The sequence below is a fragment of the Hemiscyllium ocellatum genome, chromosome 18 (assembly GCF_020745735.1).
Source record: "Hemiscyllium ocellatum isolate sHemOce1 chromosome 18, sHemOce1.pat.X.cur, whole genome shotgun sequence".
NCBI lineage: Eukaryota > Metazoa > Chordata > Chondrichthyes > Orectolobiformes > Hemiscylliidae > Hemiscyllium > Hemiscyllium ocellatum.
Genome location: NC_083418.1, coordinates 49692979 through 49711603, shown reverse-complemented (window position 1 = coordinate 49711603; position 18625 = coordinate 49692979). Strand labels below are relative to the sequence as shown.

Here is an 18625-nt window from a genome sequence, read left to right as displayed (position 1 = left end):
AGGACTGATTAGGGATAGTCAACATGGCTTTGTGCATGGGAATTCATGTCTCACAAACTTGATTGAGTTTTTTCATGAAGTAACAAAGAGGATTGATGAGGGCAGAGCGGTAGATGTGATCTATATGGACTTCAGTAAGGCGTTCGACAAGATTCACCATTGGAGACTGGTTACCAAGGTGAGATCTCACGGAATACAGGGAGAACCAGCCATTTAAATACAGAACTGGTTCAAAGTTAGAAGACAGATAGTGGTGGTGGAGGTTTGTTTTTCAGACTGGAGGCCTGTGACCAGTGAAGTGCCACAAGGATCGGTGCTGGGCCCTCTACTTTTTGTCATTAACATAAATGATTTGGATGAAAGCATAAGAGGTACAGTTAGTAAGTTTGCAGATGACACCAAAATTGATGGTGTAGTGGACAGCGAAGAAAGTTACCTCAGGTTACAACAGGATCAGGACCAGATGGGCCAATGGGATGTGAAGTGGCAGAATTTAATTCAGATAAATGCGAGGTGCTGCATTTTGGGAAAGCAAATCTTTGCAGGATGTATACATTGAATGATAAGGTCCTAGGGAGTGTTGCTGAACAAAGAGACCTTGGAGTGCAGGTTCATAGCTCCTTGAAAGTGGAGTTGCAGGTAGATAGGATAGTGAAGTCATCTTGCAGCTGTACAGGATATTGGTTAGGCCACTGTTGGAATATTGCATGCAATTCTGGTCTCCTTCCTATTGGAAAGATGCTGTGAAACATGAAAGGGTTCAGAAAAGATCTACAAGGATGTTGCCAGGGTTGGAGGATTTGAGCTGGAGGGAGAGGCTGAACAGGCTGGGACTTTTTTTCCTGGAGTATTGGAGGCTGAGGGGTGACCCTATACAGGTTTACAAAATTATGAGAGGCATGGATAGGGTAAACAGACAAGGTCTTTTCCCTGGCGTTGGGGAATTCAGAACTAGAGGGCATTGGTCTAGGGTGAGATGGAAAAGATATAAAAAAGCCCTAAGCGGCAACTGTTTCACACAGAGGGTAATAGAGTATAGAATGTACTTCCAGAGGAAGTGGTGGAGGCTGGTACAATTGCAACATTTGAAAGGCATTTGAATGTGTATATGAATAGGAAGGGTAGGGAGGATATGGGCTGAGTGCTGGCAGATTGAATTGGGATATCTGTTCGGCATGGACGGGTTGGACCGAAGGGTCTGTTTCCATACTGTACATCTCTATATCTATGCCTCTATGAATCCAAAGTTATCACACATTAACTTTTCTCAGCAGCAGTGAAAAAAATCTACTTGTCAATATAAAGTTTCAATGTCAAGTAAACAGTTGAATGATTATATTCAATTCAAGAAACTCAATGTGACTATTATAAGATGGTAATGAAATGAAAACCAAAGGAACTGCAGATGCTATAAATCACAAACAAAAAAAAATTGCTGGAAAAGCTCAGCATTTCTGAGGAAGGGTCACTGGACTGGAAATGTTAACTCTGATTTCTAGAATTCCTTATATTAGAAAGATCCATATTGACAGTGTAACTAAGGCAGTGATAATGATAACTGGGATGCTGGATGGAACCACATTAACACTGCTTCATTTTAAAGGAACACCCATTACATCACCCTAACAGCCAGAAATGAAGGCAGCACCTCCTCTCTATCTAAAATGGTATATCTACATCATCTTGTGTGTTGTCTGTAATACCACACTGACATTATTATGGATTACAACCAAACATGTACGGAGCAAAAACTCTCAGGGTGGACACTTTACCTGCATCAATCGATCCATTACCTTGAGCAAAGGTTGTACTCTTAACACCTGAACACAGAAAGACTTAGTTAAATTCAACATTAGATAAGTGAAGTTCATCCTTAGAATATTCAATATTAAGTAACTCTTCTAATAGTAATGAGCTAGAGAAATGATTGCTGGACATCTTGCTGAGATATTTGTATCATCAACATTCACAGGTGAGGTATCGGAAGGCTGGAGGTTGGCTAACGTGATGCCACTATTTAAGAAGGGTGGTAAGTGCAAACCAGGGAACTATAGACCAGCGTGACTGATGTTGGTGGTGGGCAAGTTGTTGGAGAGAATCCTGAGGGACAGGATGTACATGTATTTGGCAAGGCAAGGACTGATTAGGGATAGTCAACATGACTTTGTACATGGGAATTCATGTCTCACAAACCTGATTGAGTTTTTTGAAGAAGTAACAAAGAGGATTGATGAGGGCAGAGCGGTTGATGTGATCTATATGGACTTCAGTTAGGCGTTCGACAAGAATCCCCATTGGAGACTGGTTACCAAGGTGAGATCTCACGGAATACAGGGAGAACCAGCCAATTAAATACAGAACTGGTTCAAAGTTAGAAGACAGATAGTGGTGGTGGAGGTTTGTTTTTCAGACTGGAGGCCTGTGACCAGTGAAGTGCCACAAGGATCGGTGCTGGGCCCTCTACCTTTTGTCATTAACATAAATGATTTGGACGAGAGCAGAAGAGGTACAGTTAGTAAGTTTGCAGATGACCCCAAAATTGGAGGTGTAGTGGACAGCGAAGAAGATACCTCAGATTACAACAGGATCAGGACCAGACGGGCCAATGGGATGAGAAGTGGCAGAATTTAATTCAGATAAAAGTGAGGTGCTGCATTTTGGGAAAGCAAATCTTTGCAGGATGTATACATTGAATGATAAGGTCCTAGGGAGTGTTGCTGAACAAAGAGACCTTGGAGTCCAGATTCATAGCTCCTGGAAAGTGGAGTCGCAGGTAGATAGGATAGTGAAGAAGGTGTTTGGTATGCTTTTTTAAAAACTCTGTCAGAGTATTGAGTACAGTAGTCGGTAAGTCATGTTGTAGCTGTACAGGATATTGGTTAGGCCACTGTTGGAATATTGCATACAATTCTGGTCTCCTTCCTATCGGAAAGATGCTGTGAAACATGAAAGGGTTCAGAAAAGATCTACAAGGATGTTGCCAGGGTTGGAGGATTTGTGCTGGAGGGAGAGGCTGAACAGGCTGGGACTTTTTTTCCTGGAGTATTGGAGGCTGAGGGGTGACCTTATACAGGTTTACAAAATTATGAGGGGCATGGATAGGGTAAACAGACAAGGTCTTTTCCCTGGCGTTGGGGAATTCAGAACTAGAGGGCATTGGTCTAGGGTGAGAGGGAAAAGATATAAAAAAGCCCTAAGTGGCAACTGTTTCACACAGAGGGTGATAGAGTATAGAATGTACTTCCAGAGGAAGTGGTGGAGGCTGGTACAATTGCAACATTTGAAAGGCATTTGAATGTGTATATGAATAGGAAGGGTAGGGAGGATATGGGCTGAGTGCTGGCAGGTGGGACAAGATTGAATTGGGATATCTATTCGGCATGGATGAGTTGGACCAAAGGGTCTGTTTCCATGCTGTACATCTCTATATCTATGCCTCTATGAATCCAAAGTTATCACAGATTAACTATTCTCAACAGCAGTGAAAAAAATCTACTTGTCAATATAAAGTTTCAATGTCAAGTAAACAGTTGAACGATTACATTCAATTCAAGAAACTCAACGTGACTATTATAAGATGGTAATGAAATGAAAACCAAAGGAACTGCAGATGCTATAAATCACAAACAAAAAAAAATTGCTGGAAAAGCTCAGCATTTCTGAGGAAGGGTCACTGGACTGGAAATGTTAACTCTGATTTCTAGAATTCCTTATATTAGAAAGATCCATATTGACAGTGTGTAAGTAAGGCAGTGATAATGATAACTGGGATGCTGGATGGAACCACATTAACACTGCTTCATTTTAAAGAGTCACCCATTACATCACCCTAACAATCAGAAATGAAGGCAGCACCTCCTCTGTATCTAAAATGGTATATCTACATCATCTTGTGTGTTGTCTGTAATACCACACTGACATTATTATGGATTACAACCAAACATGTACGGAGCAAAAACTCTCAAGGTGGACACTTTACCTGCATCAATCGATCCATTTAATTGAGCAGAGGTTGTACTCTTAATACCTGAACACAGAAATACTTAGTTAAATTCAACATTAATTAAGTGAAGTTCATCCTTAGAATATTAGAGTATTAAGTAACTCTTCTATTAGTAATGAACCCAAAGTTATCATAGATTAACTATTCTCAGTAGCAGTGAAAAAAAATCTACTTGTCAATATAAAGTTTCAATGTCAAGTAAACAGTTGAATGATTACATTCAATTCAAGAAACTCAATGTGACTATTATAAGATGGTAATGAAATGAAAACCAAAGGAACTGCAGATGCTATAAATCACAAAAAAAGAAATTGCTGGAAAAGCTCAGCATTTCTGTGGAAGGGTCACTGGACTGGAAATATTAACTCTGATTTCTCTGATTGCTTGTATTAGAAAGATCCATATTGACAGTTCTTATTTTTCCAGAAGACTGACGAACTGACCACATCAGTTTAGAACTTCTGTGACTTGATTTCTATCAAAAGAATTTCTCCAAAAGCTGCATTTATTTGGAGTTCTTTTACACAGTGAATGGAATGACCTCAAATCATATATCCTTCTCTTATGCAACAATCTGTTGCATTTCTGAGAATTGGGTTATTGAATAACAATTTGCTCACTGTCACTTATCATAAAATAGTTAGTGTTTCATGCCATTCTCCTATCTCTACCAATCAAATCAAATTATTTCACTTTGACCTGGTCAATGACAAACAATACTGTATCGCACATCAAACAGGAGTTTGTACAGACATCTGCTGGCTGCCGTTCTCCTAGGCCCACAGTGGAATCCGACACCAGACTGACCGGCACAGGTAGAGATCATTTCCTAATAATGCTGCACTTCACCACTGGGGTCCCCTTCTCATAACTCCTGTTTCAACTGGATGGGCCACTACGCCAAGGATTGCTCATTCCCCCATAAATGGGGCCAGCGTTCTTGCCGTAAACACATATCCTTCACTACCTGTAATCCTTTTTGACTAACCCAGGCCAATTATCCTGTCCTCTCACGAGACCACGCAGATGAGCCCACATAATACTTTGCATTGAAGGTATCCCTCTTCCCTTTATGATTGACACTGGTGCGATTCACTCTACCCTAACTTTGCCCTTGATTCAAAGATATAATTTTCCTCTCTCTGATGAACATGCGGAAATTTCTGGTTTGATGGGTGAACCTGCTGTTTACCCACTCACATAGCCACGTACTATCCAGTTCGAAGGATGTAGATATTTTATTCCATTTGCTGTCACTCAAGCCCTTGGTGTCAACCTGGCTGGACGCGATTTTCTCTGTTCTATGCAGGTAGAGATTGTGAACCTCGAAGAGGGCATATCAATATCTGCTGTCCCTGAAGCCCGCCCTCATAACTTATCGCTTTTCGCTATTCCTCAACGGTGGTCAATTGATTTTCGTGCCTCTGACTTTACCCCTCCTTTTAATGTTCCTGATCCCCATCTTACTCTGTGCTATGATCACACCGGCTGCTCTGTTCAGATGTAGAATATTTATCAAGCAGTCCTTGGGACTCCTCAGACTGTGACATTTCTTGGCCTCGCTGAGGGACAGGAGGGCTCTGCCTTCCTTGTAGAGGTGCCATGTCATCTCTGGCATCAATCTGGACTCATTGCCCCTCATGTCACTCTCAGTATTCATGAGGGTTATAGTGCAAAATTTCTCGGAGTTTAAGCTGCAGCTTTGTGACAGCAAGCAGGTCCTTTTCATATTAGAAGGCAAACTTTCCCTCAAGGTTCCCAAGTGTATTTTTTCAGAGCCTTTCTCCGTGATTTGCACACTGGCCCGATAAGCCCCCAACCACAGAGATTCCTCCTGACTTGAGCAATGTCCAAACATGAACGAGGCCTCACTAATGCTCCCCAATCCAAGTTAAGATAAAGGCCAGTTTGTCCTTGCCCTCGATTCCACAGTACTCCTTGCTTCCAGAGGCTGAACAAGGAGTCTCCGACATGATCCAGTCTTTCCTCACACAGGAAATTTTAGATCCATGCTAGTCACCTTGCAACACCCCGATCCTCCTGGTCCCAAACATCTGAAGACCATCTGAGTGGTGTTTGGTTCAAAACCTCCACAGTATCAATCAGATTGTGGAACCTTTGCATCCCACTGTGCCCAGCCCAGCTACAATTCTTAGTAGCAGCCCCCCTGCCTGAAGCATGTGATCCATTCTTGTTGACTGGCAACGTGATTTTTTTTTTGCAATTCCCCACGCCCTGGACTCAAAGTATTTGTTTGCCTTCACATTTAAAGTTGGCCAGGACACATGGACTCGACTCCCACAGGGTTTCTGTCAATCTCTTTTTACAAGTACTGCACTCCCAGCTGGCCACACTAACGCTCCCTGGAGGATCCACTCTCATTCAATATGTGGATGATTTGCTCCTGGGTTAGCACTGATTTGGTTAATAACTAACAGGACATGGTTTACCTTCTGACAGACCTCCATTCATGGGGATATATAGTCCCACCCACCGAAGTTCATAAGGGGCAATCACAAGTTAAATTTTTGGGTGTGTTAATTCGTGCTACTGGCCATTCCCTTACTCAGAGCGATTATCCCTATCTTGCAAACTCAACCCCCTACCTCACCCAAAGGGATGACAGCCTTTTTAGGGCTGGTCAATTTTTGCAGGCACAACAAATGCTACAACTTATTATAAAGACCTTATACCTCTCCTAATGCTCCCCTGACATTTCAATCATCTGGCTCGAGCATGCAGTCAGTTTATGTCCTCAAAGATGCCTTGGCTTCAGCCACAGCGCTAGGGCACCCACTGTATGACAGACCTTTAAGTTGTATGTTAGTGTAATAGGTGAAAGTGCCACTGGTGCTCTAACTCAGCAGCATGGTGTCCGTCGTTGCCCAGTAGCCTATTATTCCACTAAATTGGATCCTGTTGCTTGTGGCCTTCCTCCATGCACTCAAATCCTAACTGCTGTCCACCTGTTAGTACAGGCAGCTTCCAATCTGAGCCTTCACCAGCCCATACAGGTGTACACCTCGCACTCTGTTGTCGCCCTCCTCAAGTTTCAGTAGACCCAACACCTCATCCAAGATAGTTATGAGATCTCACTGTTGCAGAACCCTTACCTATCGGTTCAGTACCGCTCCACTTTGAATCCTGCTACATTCCTTGAGCAACCCCCTGATGATCTTCCTGACCCTCTGTATGACTGTTTGCCGAGGGATTATTTCCTTACTGTACCTTGCCCGGATTTGGCAAACCTCCCATTTGAAAACCCTGACCTCATGTTTTATGTTGACGGTACTTCCCCCGTTTCCCCGGATGGCTTCCTGCAGTCAGGCTATGCTATAGCAACAGACACTGCTGTTCAGGAGTCTGCTGCTTTTCAGAACCCTATCTCCACACAGAAAGTCAAGATTCTTGCCCTTACCAGAGCTTGTATTTTAGCCACTGACAAAATTGCTAACATTTACACCAATTCTAGGTACATAGTCGGTGTTGCCCATGATTTTGGTCACCTCTGGCAGCAACGAGGCTTCCTTACTTTTACAGGGACTCCCATTCAGGTTAAAAGTCTCCTCAATGCTATTCAGCTTTCTTGTCAATTGTCTGTTATTAAACATATTGCGCACACAAGGGGACAACTAGAAATGCCTGTGCTGATTCGGCTGCTGAGGTGGCGGCTGCATTAGCCATTTAGTTATTCCAACTAACGGGAATCAGGCTCTAAATTGAGTAGCTACTTCAGGGACGAAGGGCATGCCAGATCTTACTGCAATTCAAACTTTACGGAAGAACGCCTCTGAATCTGACCGTGCACTTTGGAAGTCAATGGGGTGTTTGCACTGCTCGACATGAGGCCTCTGGCTAACACCTGGTCGATCAAGTTTGTATTCCTCATTCTTTGTTACCAGTGCTTAATGATTACTTGCATACTTGTACCCATCTTAGCAAGGCGGGAATGGTGCAGCTACTTTTAAAAACCTGGTGGTTCAAATGTGGCTGGATAGATGCCTTGATCGCATGAAAAATAACATCGGTAAAGGTATTAAATGCCCATCCAGACTATCCCCCTGCCAGATGGTCCTTTTGCGTGTTTTATTGAATTACCTAAGGTACGGTGTTGTAAATATTTGTTAGTAATGATTGACGTATTTAGCAAATAGATTGAAGCCTTCCCCACCACTAATTGTACTGCACAACGGTAGTGAAAATATTGTTGAATGAAGTCATTCCCCACTTTGGGTTGCCTAAGATGATAAGCTCAAATAATGGATGACATTTTGTGGCTCAAATCAATACTGAATTGTGTGAATCACTTTCAATTAAACAGCAACTGCACTGCGTTTATTGCCCGCAGGCAGCAGGGTTTGTGGAACGTGCCAATGATACCTTAAAAGAAAAAAAATCTAAATTAGTTGAATAAGCGGGGTTAAATTGGCTCAATGTTTTGCTCTTAGCACCTTTTCACTTGCGAGTTACTGCATTCACGGACCAGACTATTAGCGGTAGACATAGCTTATGGTCGAGGTAAAAACAATGACTGCAGATGCTGGAAACCAGATGCTGGATCAGTGATGCTGGAAGAGCACGGCAGTTCAGGCAGCATCCAAAGTGCAGCGAAATCGACGTTTCGGGCAAAAGCCCTTCATCAGCTTATGGTCGGCCAATGAGGACTCTGTGGGATGCTCGTGCTGAACCTCTAGAGGGCGTGCATCTTTACGTAATAGGCGAGCAAATGCAGAATTACTTAAAACAATTAACTCTTTCTCTGAAGTTTCTTCACTTGCAGGTCAGACAATCACATTGCCCATCTGAGGAAAATACCATTGCCTCCCAGTATCCATGAGGAAACCCAGGGGATTACGTGTTGATCAAGAGTTGGGAAAGAAACAAATTAGGACACCACTGGAGTGGCCCCTTTCAAGTCCTACTGACAACACCAACCTCAGTCAAACTTGAAGGATGTTCCAAATGGGTTCATCTATCTGATTGTAAGAAGATTACTCCTCAACCAGTCGACAACATAGCATGAGCATCATTTGATACTCTTTGGACTTCTTTAATTCTTTGACGTAGGTGAATATTTGACATTAACAAACCAGCCTCCTTGGGAACTGCATGTAAACACCTATTTACAGGTGTCATATACGTATGCCAAGAAATTGAACATAAGTAAATGTTGGGGTTCTATCCATAACCCCAAACATTCTCAAGGGAAGGAATATCTCTTCAACCCCTCCCTTTCTCTACATCAGAAACAGTCGAGCGGATGTTACAATGGAATCACACAGGGCTGAATGGGGAAATGAGAATATGGGAATCAGCAGGTTATGAAATGACTACATTTTCAACATGGCATCAGCCTGCATATAGTCACGATCACTTCCTCCTTCCCTTACAGTACATTCAAATTCTACAGGGTGCCAATGTTTTCGAAAATTAGGACAAGGAATGCTAATGAGGCAAAGCAAATGTAATCTCACATTTGACTGGCAAGGCCCAGTCGTCAATATTTTGAGAAATGGGATGCTTAACTGTGATTGGACCAGGATATGGAATATTGCATCTGATAGTCTATGGGCCTAGTCCACCATGCAGCCTTGATGACATTGACTGATGATTTTACAATTTACAATGGCACATACTTTATATACAGCACCAAAGCGTACCCATGGCTTCCTACCATTGGATAGTTCCTACTATCTGGGTTATATTGTACTCTTAATGCATCACCTCACCTCCCTTAAGAACTACCATCCATGAAGTATGAGATCCATTACAGGGCTAGACCAGTTCCTCATGTTGTCTTTTCCATTTTACAGAATGGGCTGAGTATCCAGCAAATTAGTTTGCATGGCCTCAGCGTTGGAATACCTTTAGAATTATAGAATCTCTACAGTATGGAAACAACAAGTCCACACCAACCTTCCAAAAAGTAACCCACCCAGACTCATTCCCCTGCTACTCTACATTTACCCCAGACTAATGCACTTAACCTACATATCTTTGAACAGTATGGGTAATTTAGTATGGCCAATTCACCTGACCTGCATATCTTTGGATTATGGAAGGAAACCGGAGCATCTGGAGAAAATGCACGGAGACACAGGGAGAGCGTGCAACCTCCACACAGACGGTTGCCCGAGGCTGGAATCGAACCCGGTTCCCCGAGGCAACAGTGCTAACCACTGAGCCACCGTGCCACCTTATGGCTACCTGGCCAATGAGACAGCATTAGAAGCCAAGGCAACTAGACAAGCACTGACTGTGGTCGCAGCTGAGCTATGGCTGTTCGGACAGAAGCAACTGGCTTTGGATTATCTGCTAGCCTTACAAGCGGGAGCATGTGCTGTCGTGGGTCAGGAATGCTGTACTTACATTCTGGATACCTCTGAAAATACTACCAACCTAGATGAACATATTAATCAACATGCTGACCACATACAAAACACTGACAAAGAACTCCATGATTATAGCGCACCGAGCTAGTTGATTTGGTTAAGTCACAAAATGTTTGATTGGATCTTTAAAACCTTTTTGCTCTTAATAGTATTTCTGGTGGAATAGGGTTACATGTTTACTTGTGCTAATTTATTTTCCATGAAATTTTCAATGTGCCCATACAACTGATTGTCATGATATGACAAAAGAGAGAAATGTGGTATTGTGAGGAACATTTAACATTGCATGATGGGAAAAAAATTGTCAACTCTCAATTATAGTTCAGTAAGTTGGAAAGACTGTGGCAAAAGGTCAGAAACAGATTTCAGGACCAGGCTGGATGTAAATAAATTCCACAAGTTTGACAATACTTCAGTAATCTTCTTAATGGTTCCTTGGATACTTTGAACTGCAGATTTTAGCCTAAATAAAATATCCGTACAACAGAACAGAGTTATGGAATGATACAAATGATTAATTAGGAGAAAGTGAGGACTGCAGATGTTGGAGATCAGAGCTGAAAAATGCGTTCCAGGAAAAGCGCAGCAGGTCAGGCAGCATCCAAGGAGGAGAATCGACGTTTCGGGAAGAAGGGTTTATGCCCGAAACATCATTCTCCTGCTCCTTGGATGCTGCCTGACCTGCTGCGCTTTTCCAGCAACAAATTTTTCAGCTGCAAATGATTAATGCTTTTCGGGCTAAGGTTCAGTGCGATGGTTGACGTACATTTCATGATAATCTGTAATTCCTCAGCATATTTTAAAATAATTAATGTAGTTCTTTCTTTGTAAAGGCATGAAACTTGGAAGAGAAGTAGAGAACTACTTGGATCTCATCCTCCCCTCAAGTTTCAGCCTAACTACAGCAGTATTTTCAATAAAGGCTAATTATTGTCAGTTCAAACGGCTTTTTCTTGAGTATTGTTAATTTCTTTTGCACTCAGAGATCCCTGCTAATTAAACTCCAATTCGATACCTGTTCCTCCCACAGTCCAAAGATGTGCTGCTTAGGTGGATTGCTTATGCTAAATTGCCCCTTTAGTGTCCAGGGATGTGCAGACTATGGGAATTAGCCCTGGAAATGCAAGGTTACTGGGATAGGGAAGGATCTAGGTGGAAGGGTGGGTATGGATTCAATGGGCCGAATGGCCTGCTAACAAACTGTAGGGATTCTATGAAATGGATCATTGCATCTGACTTCCTTGATTAAACAGACGTTTTTACAAAAAAAAGGTGTCAAATTAATGAATTTGAAGCATCTGTCCATTCCAAATAATTGTTCAACATTCCATAATTTCTTTGAAGCCGTACGATTTGTTGGAACGAGACTTACCAAATAGTTTCAAACGATAATTGGATGAGACAGGGCTGTTTGAAGTCTCAGCGTGAAGGATTTCCATTTTGATATCTTTTCCTTGGTCCATGACACTTGGTTTGAATGTCATTTTAGATACACGAGAGTACAAACGAGTTGAATTATCGAATACAGTGGCATCCATTTTAACTCCATCTTTAATTTTCTCAAACCCTTTGAACCAGGATATTTGATGGCCTTCTGGAAAGAAGTCGTAAGCTTTACAGGAAAGGGTTACAGGTTTTCCCACCTCTGGGTGAGCAGGTTCGGCTATAACTTCGGTTATCTTTGGTGCGGATACTGCAGACAAACAAGACAAATAGTATTTTTGAGACTGCATAACTGAAAATGCTACTATTTTTAAAAGATCTCAAGTAACCTTTAATAAATTGTCAAGTACTGTTTTTTTGAACAAAACATTGCATTTCACTATCTCTCTTGCCCCCTCACACTGATATAGTGCTGCAGGCCAATGCTTCAGTTTCTGTCGAAATTGGTAACTCGTCAATTTTGAGACAAAACACTGAACACTGTGAAGCTATTCAAGCTTAATTCTCCACATACGTGGAAATTGGATTTTATCACAAAGGCACATTGATTAGTTTTATGAAGGAGTTATGCAAAGGAAGTTAGGTATGACCATTTTTTCTGGAACTGTGATGCAATCTGGTTTGCACCAAATATGCCAGATCCTTCTGAGCAAGTGTCACCGAACCAGAAACATTAACTTAGTTTTCTCTTCACAGAAACTGCCAGACCCACTGAGCTTTTCCAGCAGCTTATGTTTTTGTTTCTGATTTACAGCATCCATTGTTCATTCACTTTTTAAACCCACTGTGGACAATGGATTCAGACAGAAGAACTTTAGGCAACTTAAAAGGCTCCATCAACACGGTGGCTGAGTAGTTAGCACTGCTGCTTTACAACGCCAGGGACCTTGGGTGACTGTCTGTGTGAAATTTAATTATCTGTGGGCGGCACGGTGGCACAGTGGTTCAATTCCTGCCTCGGCAACTGTCTGTGTGGAGTTGTGCTGGTTAGGTGAATTGGCCATGCTAAATTGCGTGTAGGTGTTAGGTGAAGGGGTAAATGCAGGGGAAGGGATCTGGGTGGATTGCTCTTCGGAGGGTTGTGTGGACTTGTTGGGCCGAAGGCCTGTTTCCACACTGCAAGTAATCTAACCTACAAAAACTGTCTAACACTTTGTTGATAACTGCTAATTAATTGCTCCGGGGCTGAAAAAGTTAACAACTTACATTTACCTGATGCATTTAATGTAATTAAACATCTTAAAGGCTTTAAGAATTATATAACAAGGTAGACAAAGGATGGCATTAGATCAAAGCTTAAATCAACAAGGGAGATTTTAATGTGCAAGTAATAAGACAAGTGAAGGGTCTCTCGTGCTCCAGCGATAATGAACCAGGAGACCTGGGTTCGAAGTCCCATCTGCTTCTCAGGTGTGGAATAACATCTGGCTGAACAAATGGATTTGAAAATATTTAAGGCTAAATGAGGTAATATGGGTGAAGAGGTGCAGAGACTGCAGAGTCTGAGGACTGGATAACCAATTAGACACCTAAGAGCAGGGCAATCAAAATCAAGGATGAACAAAAGACCACAGTTCGAGAGATGCAGAGATTTTGAAGGGTTGTGGTGGTGGAAGGTATTGCACAGGGGTGAGACCGTAGAAGGATACAAAAACAAGGATGAAAATTTGAAAAATCAAAACATTGCTTCACAGTGAGCCATCGCAATGAAATGGGGATTTGATGCAAGTTTAAAACGGCAGCAACATTTTAGATGATCTCATGTTAGCACAGTGTAGGATTTCAGAGACCAGTCAGGAATGCATAGGGACTGTCATCTCTAAAGGTAACAAAAGCATGAATGAGAATTTCAATAGAGGACTGAGACAGAAACAAAGTACTAAAAAATTACATTTCTTCAGGTACAACTTTAAGACGTCATCATTCTAAATGCAATTTTTATAATAACTTTTATTTGAATTCTCTTCCATCTTTTCTGGATGGCAAACCAAACAAGCAAATTTTTATTTCCATTTCTCTCCTTGTGCTGTTTATTTCAGCACCTGGCAGTGATGTAGACATAGCCCTGCCCTGACAATGCTGCAAACTTCTCACTGACATTTGGGACTAATGTCAAATTGGAAGAAGGTCTGTTCCACAGAATTGTCAAGCAACAATATGTCATAGTTATACTCAGAAAATTATATCAATCAGCCAACACCTCTGATTTACCATCCACATTCCTGTGTATGTCCTTAATGGGCATCAGACAGATCCACAGAGGCGATAAAGATTAACTTTGGGAGTCTTCTTTTTCAATTTCAGGCCCTATTATATCTCATGGCATTAGCTTAACTATGGGCGAGGTAAGCTCCTGCTGATTACCACCTATTGTTTGCTTTTGGCTGATCAATCAATACTTCTCAATGTCAAACACCACTTATACAAAGGACTGAGACCAGCATGGGCATGGGCAAATCCACTCTGGGTAGTGGATTTCAATGCTCAGCCCTGAAGAATGCATCCACTACAAATGGGGTAGCTCCAAATAAGCCAAAGTGAAGATAAATCTTTCTTGATTGCTTCTCCACCAATATAGCTATTACAAATATTTCAATAAATCCCAGACCGGCCAGAATGAAATCCTGTCTTCAAATAGAACATGCTCTCCATCATCTTATGCAACATTAACAATATAATAAATGGGGTAACATTAGGATAGATCTATCAGCTTACGACTGAGCATCTATGAGGTGCTATAATCTATCATAGTCAATACTTCATGGCTATGCATATCCTTTTTCCTACCAATCCCAGCAAGCTGGGTGATTATGGCCTAGTTCAATAGAGTGTGTAATAGAGCATGCCAGGAGCAGCATCAGGAAACCAAAAAATAACATATCAACTTGATAACAAAAGGACATCATTCATGTGAAACTGCTCAGTACATGCTTCAGACAGAACAGAAAAATCCCACTACCAATGCACCAATCTAAAGCTCTGCAGTACTGCCATATACAGTCATGAATAAGTCATGAGAGAAGAATCCTGCATGGAAATGTGCTTTAAAGTCTGTACACAGATATAGAAAGGAAAACACAGACAATCCAATGAGGAGAGAGCAGGAAATCACTTTCACGAAGTGCTCAGTTTTTTTGTTTTGCAATACAAAAAGAGACAAACTTTTGGGGAGGTTCTGCACAATTTGGTTAAAAGCTGAGAGACACCAGAGAGCTGGTACTTTTCCAGAAGTGGCCAACCATGAATCAGGTTGTTTTTAATTGTTCAACCGAAAAGGGACTTTAGAAAGCTATATGCTCAGAAATGTTAATGATGCAAGGAATACTGTAGGGGTATGTGTTGATAGTGATAATAGTTGTATCAGTGAATCTTGAAGGTGAAAGCTGTTGTCAGGTAAGACTCCTGAACTACCCACGTGAATAAAGAACAGCAAAGTTTGTGAGAAGATTTGGAGCTCGGGTGCTCGTTGTTGTGGTTCTGTTCACCGAGCTGGGAATTTGTGTTGCAGACGTTTCGTCCCCTGTCTAGGTGACATCCTCAGTGCTTGGGAGCCTCCTGTGAAGCGCTTCTGTGATCTTTCCTCTGGCATTTGTAGTGGTTTGAATCTGCCGCTTCCGGTTGTCAGTTCCAGCTGTCCGTTGCAGTGGCCGATATATTGGGTCCAGGTCGATGTGCTTAATCAATCTGTGGATGATTGCCATGCCTCTAGGAATTCCCTGGCTATTCTCTGTTTGGCTTGTCCTATTATAGTAGTGTTGTCCCAGTCGAACTCATGTTGCTTGTCATCTGAGTGTGTGGCTACTAAGGATAGCTGGTCGTGTCGTTTCGTAGCTAGTTGGTGTCCATGGTGCCGGAGGAAAGATCACAGAAGGGCTTCACAGGAGGCTCCCAAGCACTGAGGATGTCACCTAGACAGGGGACGAAACATCTGCAACACAAATTCCCAGCTCGGCGAACAGAACCACAACAACAGCAAAATGTGGAACTGTGAAGCCTGAAGTACCACATTTGAGCAATAAGTGATGCGAATGCTTACAGTTGCATAAGCTGTATCTTGCTGTAGTATTTATATATATATTTTTCACTTGAATGATAATTCATGTTTAATTTGGTGGTTCTCAATATAATGCTTTAAAAAAAAACAGGATCTTGGTAATTTATTTAATTTGGAGATTATTCATGTGGCACTGATCCTCAGTGGTTAGCGCCAGGGATCGTTGTTCAATTCCATCCTCTGGCAACTGTCCGCGTGGAATTTGCACTGGTTTCCTCCAGGGATTCCAGTTTCCTCCTACAGTCCAAAGATGTGTAGGTTAGATGGATTGGCTATGCTGTACTGGCTAGGTGGATTAGCCATGGGAAATGCCGGGTTACACAGATAAGGTGAGAGTGTGGATCTGGATGGGATGCTCTTTCGAGTGTTGCTGTTCAATTGATAGGTCAAATAGCCTGCTTCTACACTGTAGGGATTCTATGATTTAGCAAGTTTCATTGTTTGGCTTATAGTTTTCGCATGGTGGTTTAACAATGATTACTTACTCAGTTGATCAAGCACCCAGTCAACTTCTAAAGGCTGTACTAGACTTTCATGCTGTATTTGGCAAGTGTATTTCTTCCCAACATCAGCTCCTCTCAGTGTAGTCTTTACACTTGTTGTCAAGTTATAGAGCCCATCATTTCCTGGTTTGGGTCCACTTTGATTGAATTCTTCCCACATTTTTTCACCTTCTTTGAGCCATGTTATTGTGATGTTTTGGGGGTAAAAAGAATGTATTTTGCAGTGCAAAGTCATGCACTCTCCTGCAACTGGTTTTTCTGCATCACATATTATCCCGTTCGATTTTGGTGGGGCTGAAAAAGAAATGAAAACATTAACACCCTAAGCTTTTAACAGACAAAAATGGGGAAAATAATGGTGTCAGTAAACATATCTAATCCACTGCTCTACACAAGGGAAGTCAGAAGAATGACATACCTGTAATTTTCAGAATTGTATCTTTCTGCTCATCCGTGTCCACATGTCGTACTTGACAGATATACTTTGTTCCTTGGTCTTGTAGTACATCTGGCAAAATAACTAGGGCACTGGTGATACCATAGGATCTATCTTTATATTTTACCTCACTGATTTGATGATGATACTTGCAATTGTTCCCATTGTCACGAGCAAAGATGGTCCTTTCCTGATCCAATCGCAGAAGTTCTTCCAATTTATCATCCCGCCCGATTCGTTGCCATATGATTTGAAGAGGTTTTGGTTTAAATCCAATGACAGAACAAATCAGGGCTGCAGGCTCATTATGATGGACTTGCAGTGGCACCACAATGTTTGACATTTTTGGTGGGACTTTCGGAGAGGGAAACAAAATAAAGAAGTCATCTGCTGAAATTGAAACAATTCCCATGTCTTAATAAAAACAAGAAGAAATTATTATTTTTACAGTTGAATTTTCTATAATGTTACCAGACTACAGATAGCAAAACTGCATGACCTCTATTAACAACATATTACATTGTATGGACAAATACATAAGTTTACAAAAAATAACCCGAACGGATTCATGAAGCATAAACAAATTATGAAAATAATGTGTATATGATCTACCTTGTTTAACTTCCAGTGTTATAGCTTTTGAAGCAGGTTGGGCAAGAGTGTCATGGTAAACAAGAAGAATTAATTCAGCCCCATTATCACGTTTTACATCAGGACAGACTTCAACACTGCCCTGTAATTTGAACGTCCTGTCACTGTTCTCGGATAAAGTTGGTTCCAAAGGCAAAAAGGATTCATCTGGCCAACAATCACTTCGAAGAAGGCTCTCTTCACTTCGAATAATTTCAAACGCTAATTGCCTATAATTTTCTGCAGTTTTCTGTGTGCAACACCTTTCAAAAATTTTTGTTCCATTTTCATTCCCCGTCCTCTTCAACATTAAAACAACTTGAATCTCAGAAGGTCTAAATCCATTGACTTGGTAATTAATGAAGCCTTTTTCAAAATGTTGAAATACGGAAGGTTTGCTGAATTCAGTAATTTCTGGAGGAACTAATAAAGAAGATTAAAACTTAACAATATAAACATTCTTATCTGCTTACGCTGTTTTACTTTCTTGCTTGGCTACAAGCAGAATGCCTATGCAAGTCATGAATTTATGTTTTTTTAAATTATTCTGCCAATGGATGTGGATGTCACTGGCAAAGCCAGCACTTGTTATCCTTGCGGAATTTCCCTTGAATGGAGGGATTTGCTCAGACATTTCAGAGAGCAGTTGAGATTCAACCAAATTGGCATACAGTTGGAGTCATATGCAACTTGCAATTCCGGATTTATTAATTGAATTTAACTCCACTAGTTGCTGTGATGGGATTTGAACCAATGTTCTCCAAAGCATTAGACTGAGTTTCTAGATGACTAGCCCAGTGACATTAGCAAACACCACAATATGTAAGCAGTAGTTTCAGAAAGGTTTACATTGTCCTTTCTCAATCCAAAAACAAATTAAAAAAAACATGTAAATTACATCCAATGGAAACTTTGGTTGGGATTTTTCCCTTTTCACTTCAAAGAATATGCATTAGGCAGGCACTTACACCAGAGAGATAACTAACCCTCTTGCCACAGAATTAGTTCATTAAGAGCTGAGCAAGGGCATCGGAGTCCCTGAATCCCAATGTTTGTTGGTCAAAGTCTACTCTGTTGGTGATCCAGCAACAAGAAGTTGTGTTCTTTAATTTTCTTCTCACAAGATGTGGACATTTGGGCAGGCGGTGGTAAGTGGCAAGATTT

The 18625-nt window shown here is 41.5% G+C and overlaps 1 protein-coding gene across 1 annotated transcript in view; it reads right to left on the bottom strand.

Moving 5' to 3' along the window:
* Positions 1 to 18625, bottom strand: part of LOC132824217 (uncharacterized) — a 43690-nt gene that overhangs the window by 6932 nt on the left and 18133 nt on the right. Inside the window, exons 5-10 of the mRNA XM_060838523.1 lie at positions 17444 to 17884; positions 16814 to 17185; positions 16378 to 16689; positions 11768 to 12088; positions 3980 to 4027; positions 1773 to 1820 (exon numbers count right to left, since the gene is read on the bottom strand). Of these exons, the coding sequence (XP_060694506.1) occupies positions 1773 to 1820; positions 3980 to 4027; positions 11768 to 12088; positions 16378 to 16689; positions 16814 to 17185; positions 17444 to 17884 (1542 nt within the window). The remainder of the gene's footprint in view (positions 1 to 1772; positions 1821 to 3979; positions 4028 to 11767; positions 12089 to 16377; positions 16690 to 16813; positions 17186 to 17443; positions 17885 to 18625) is intronic.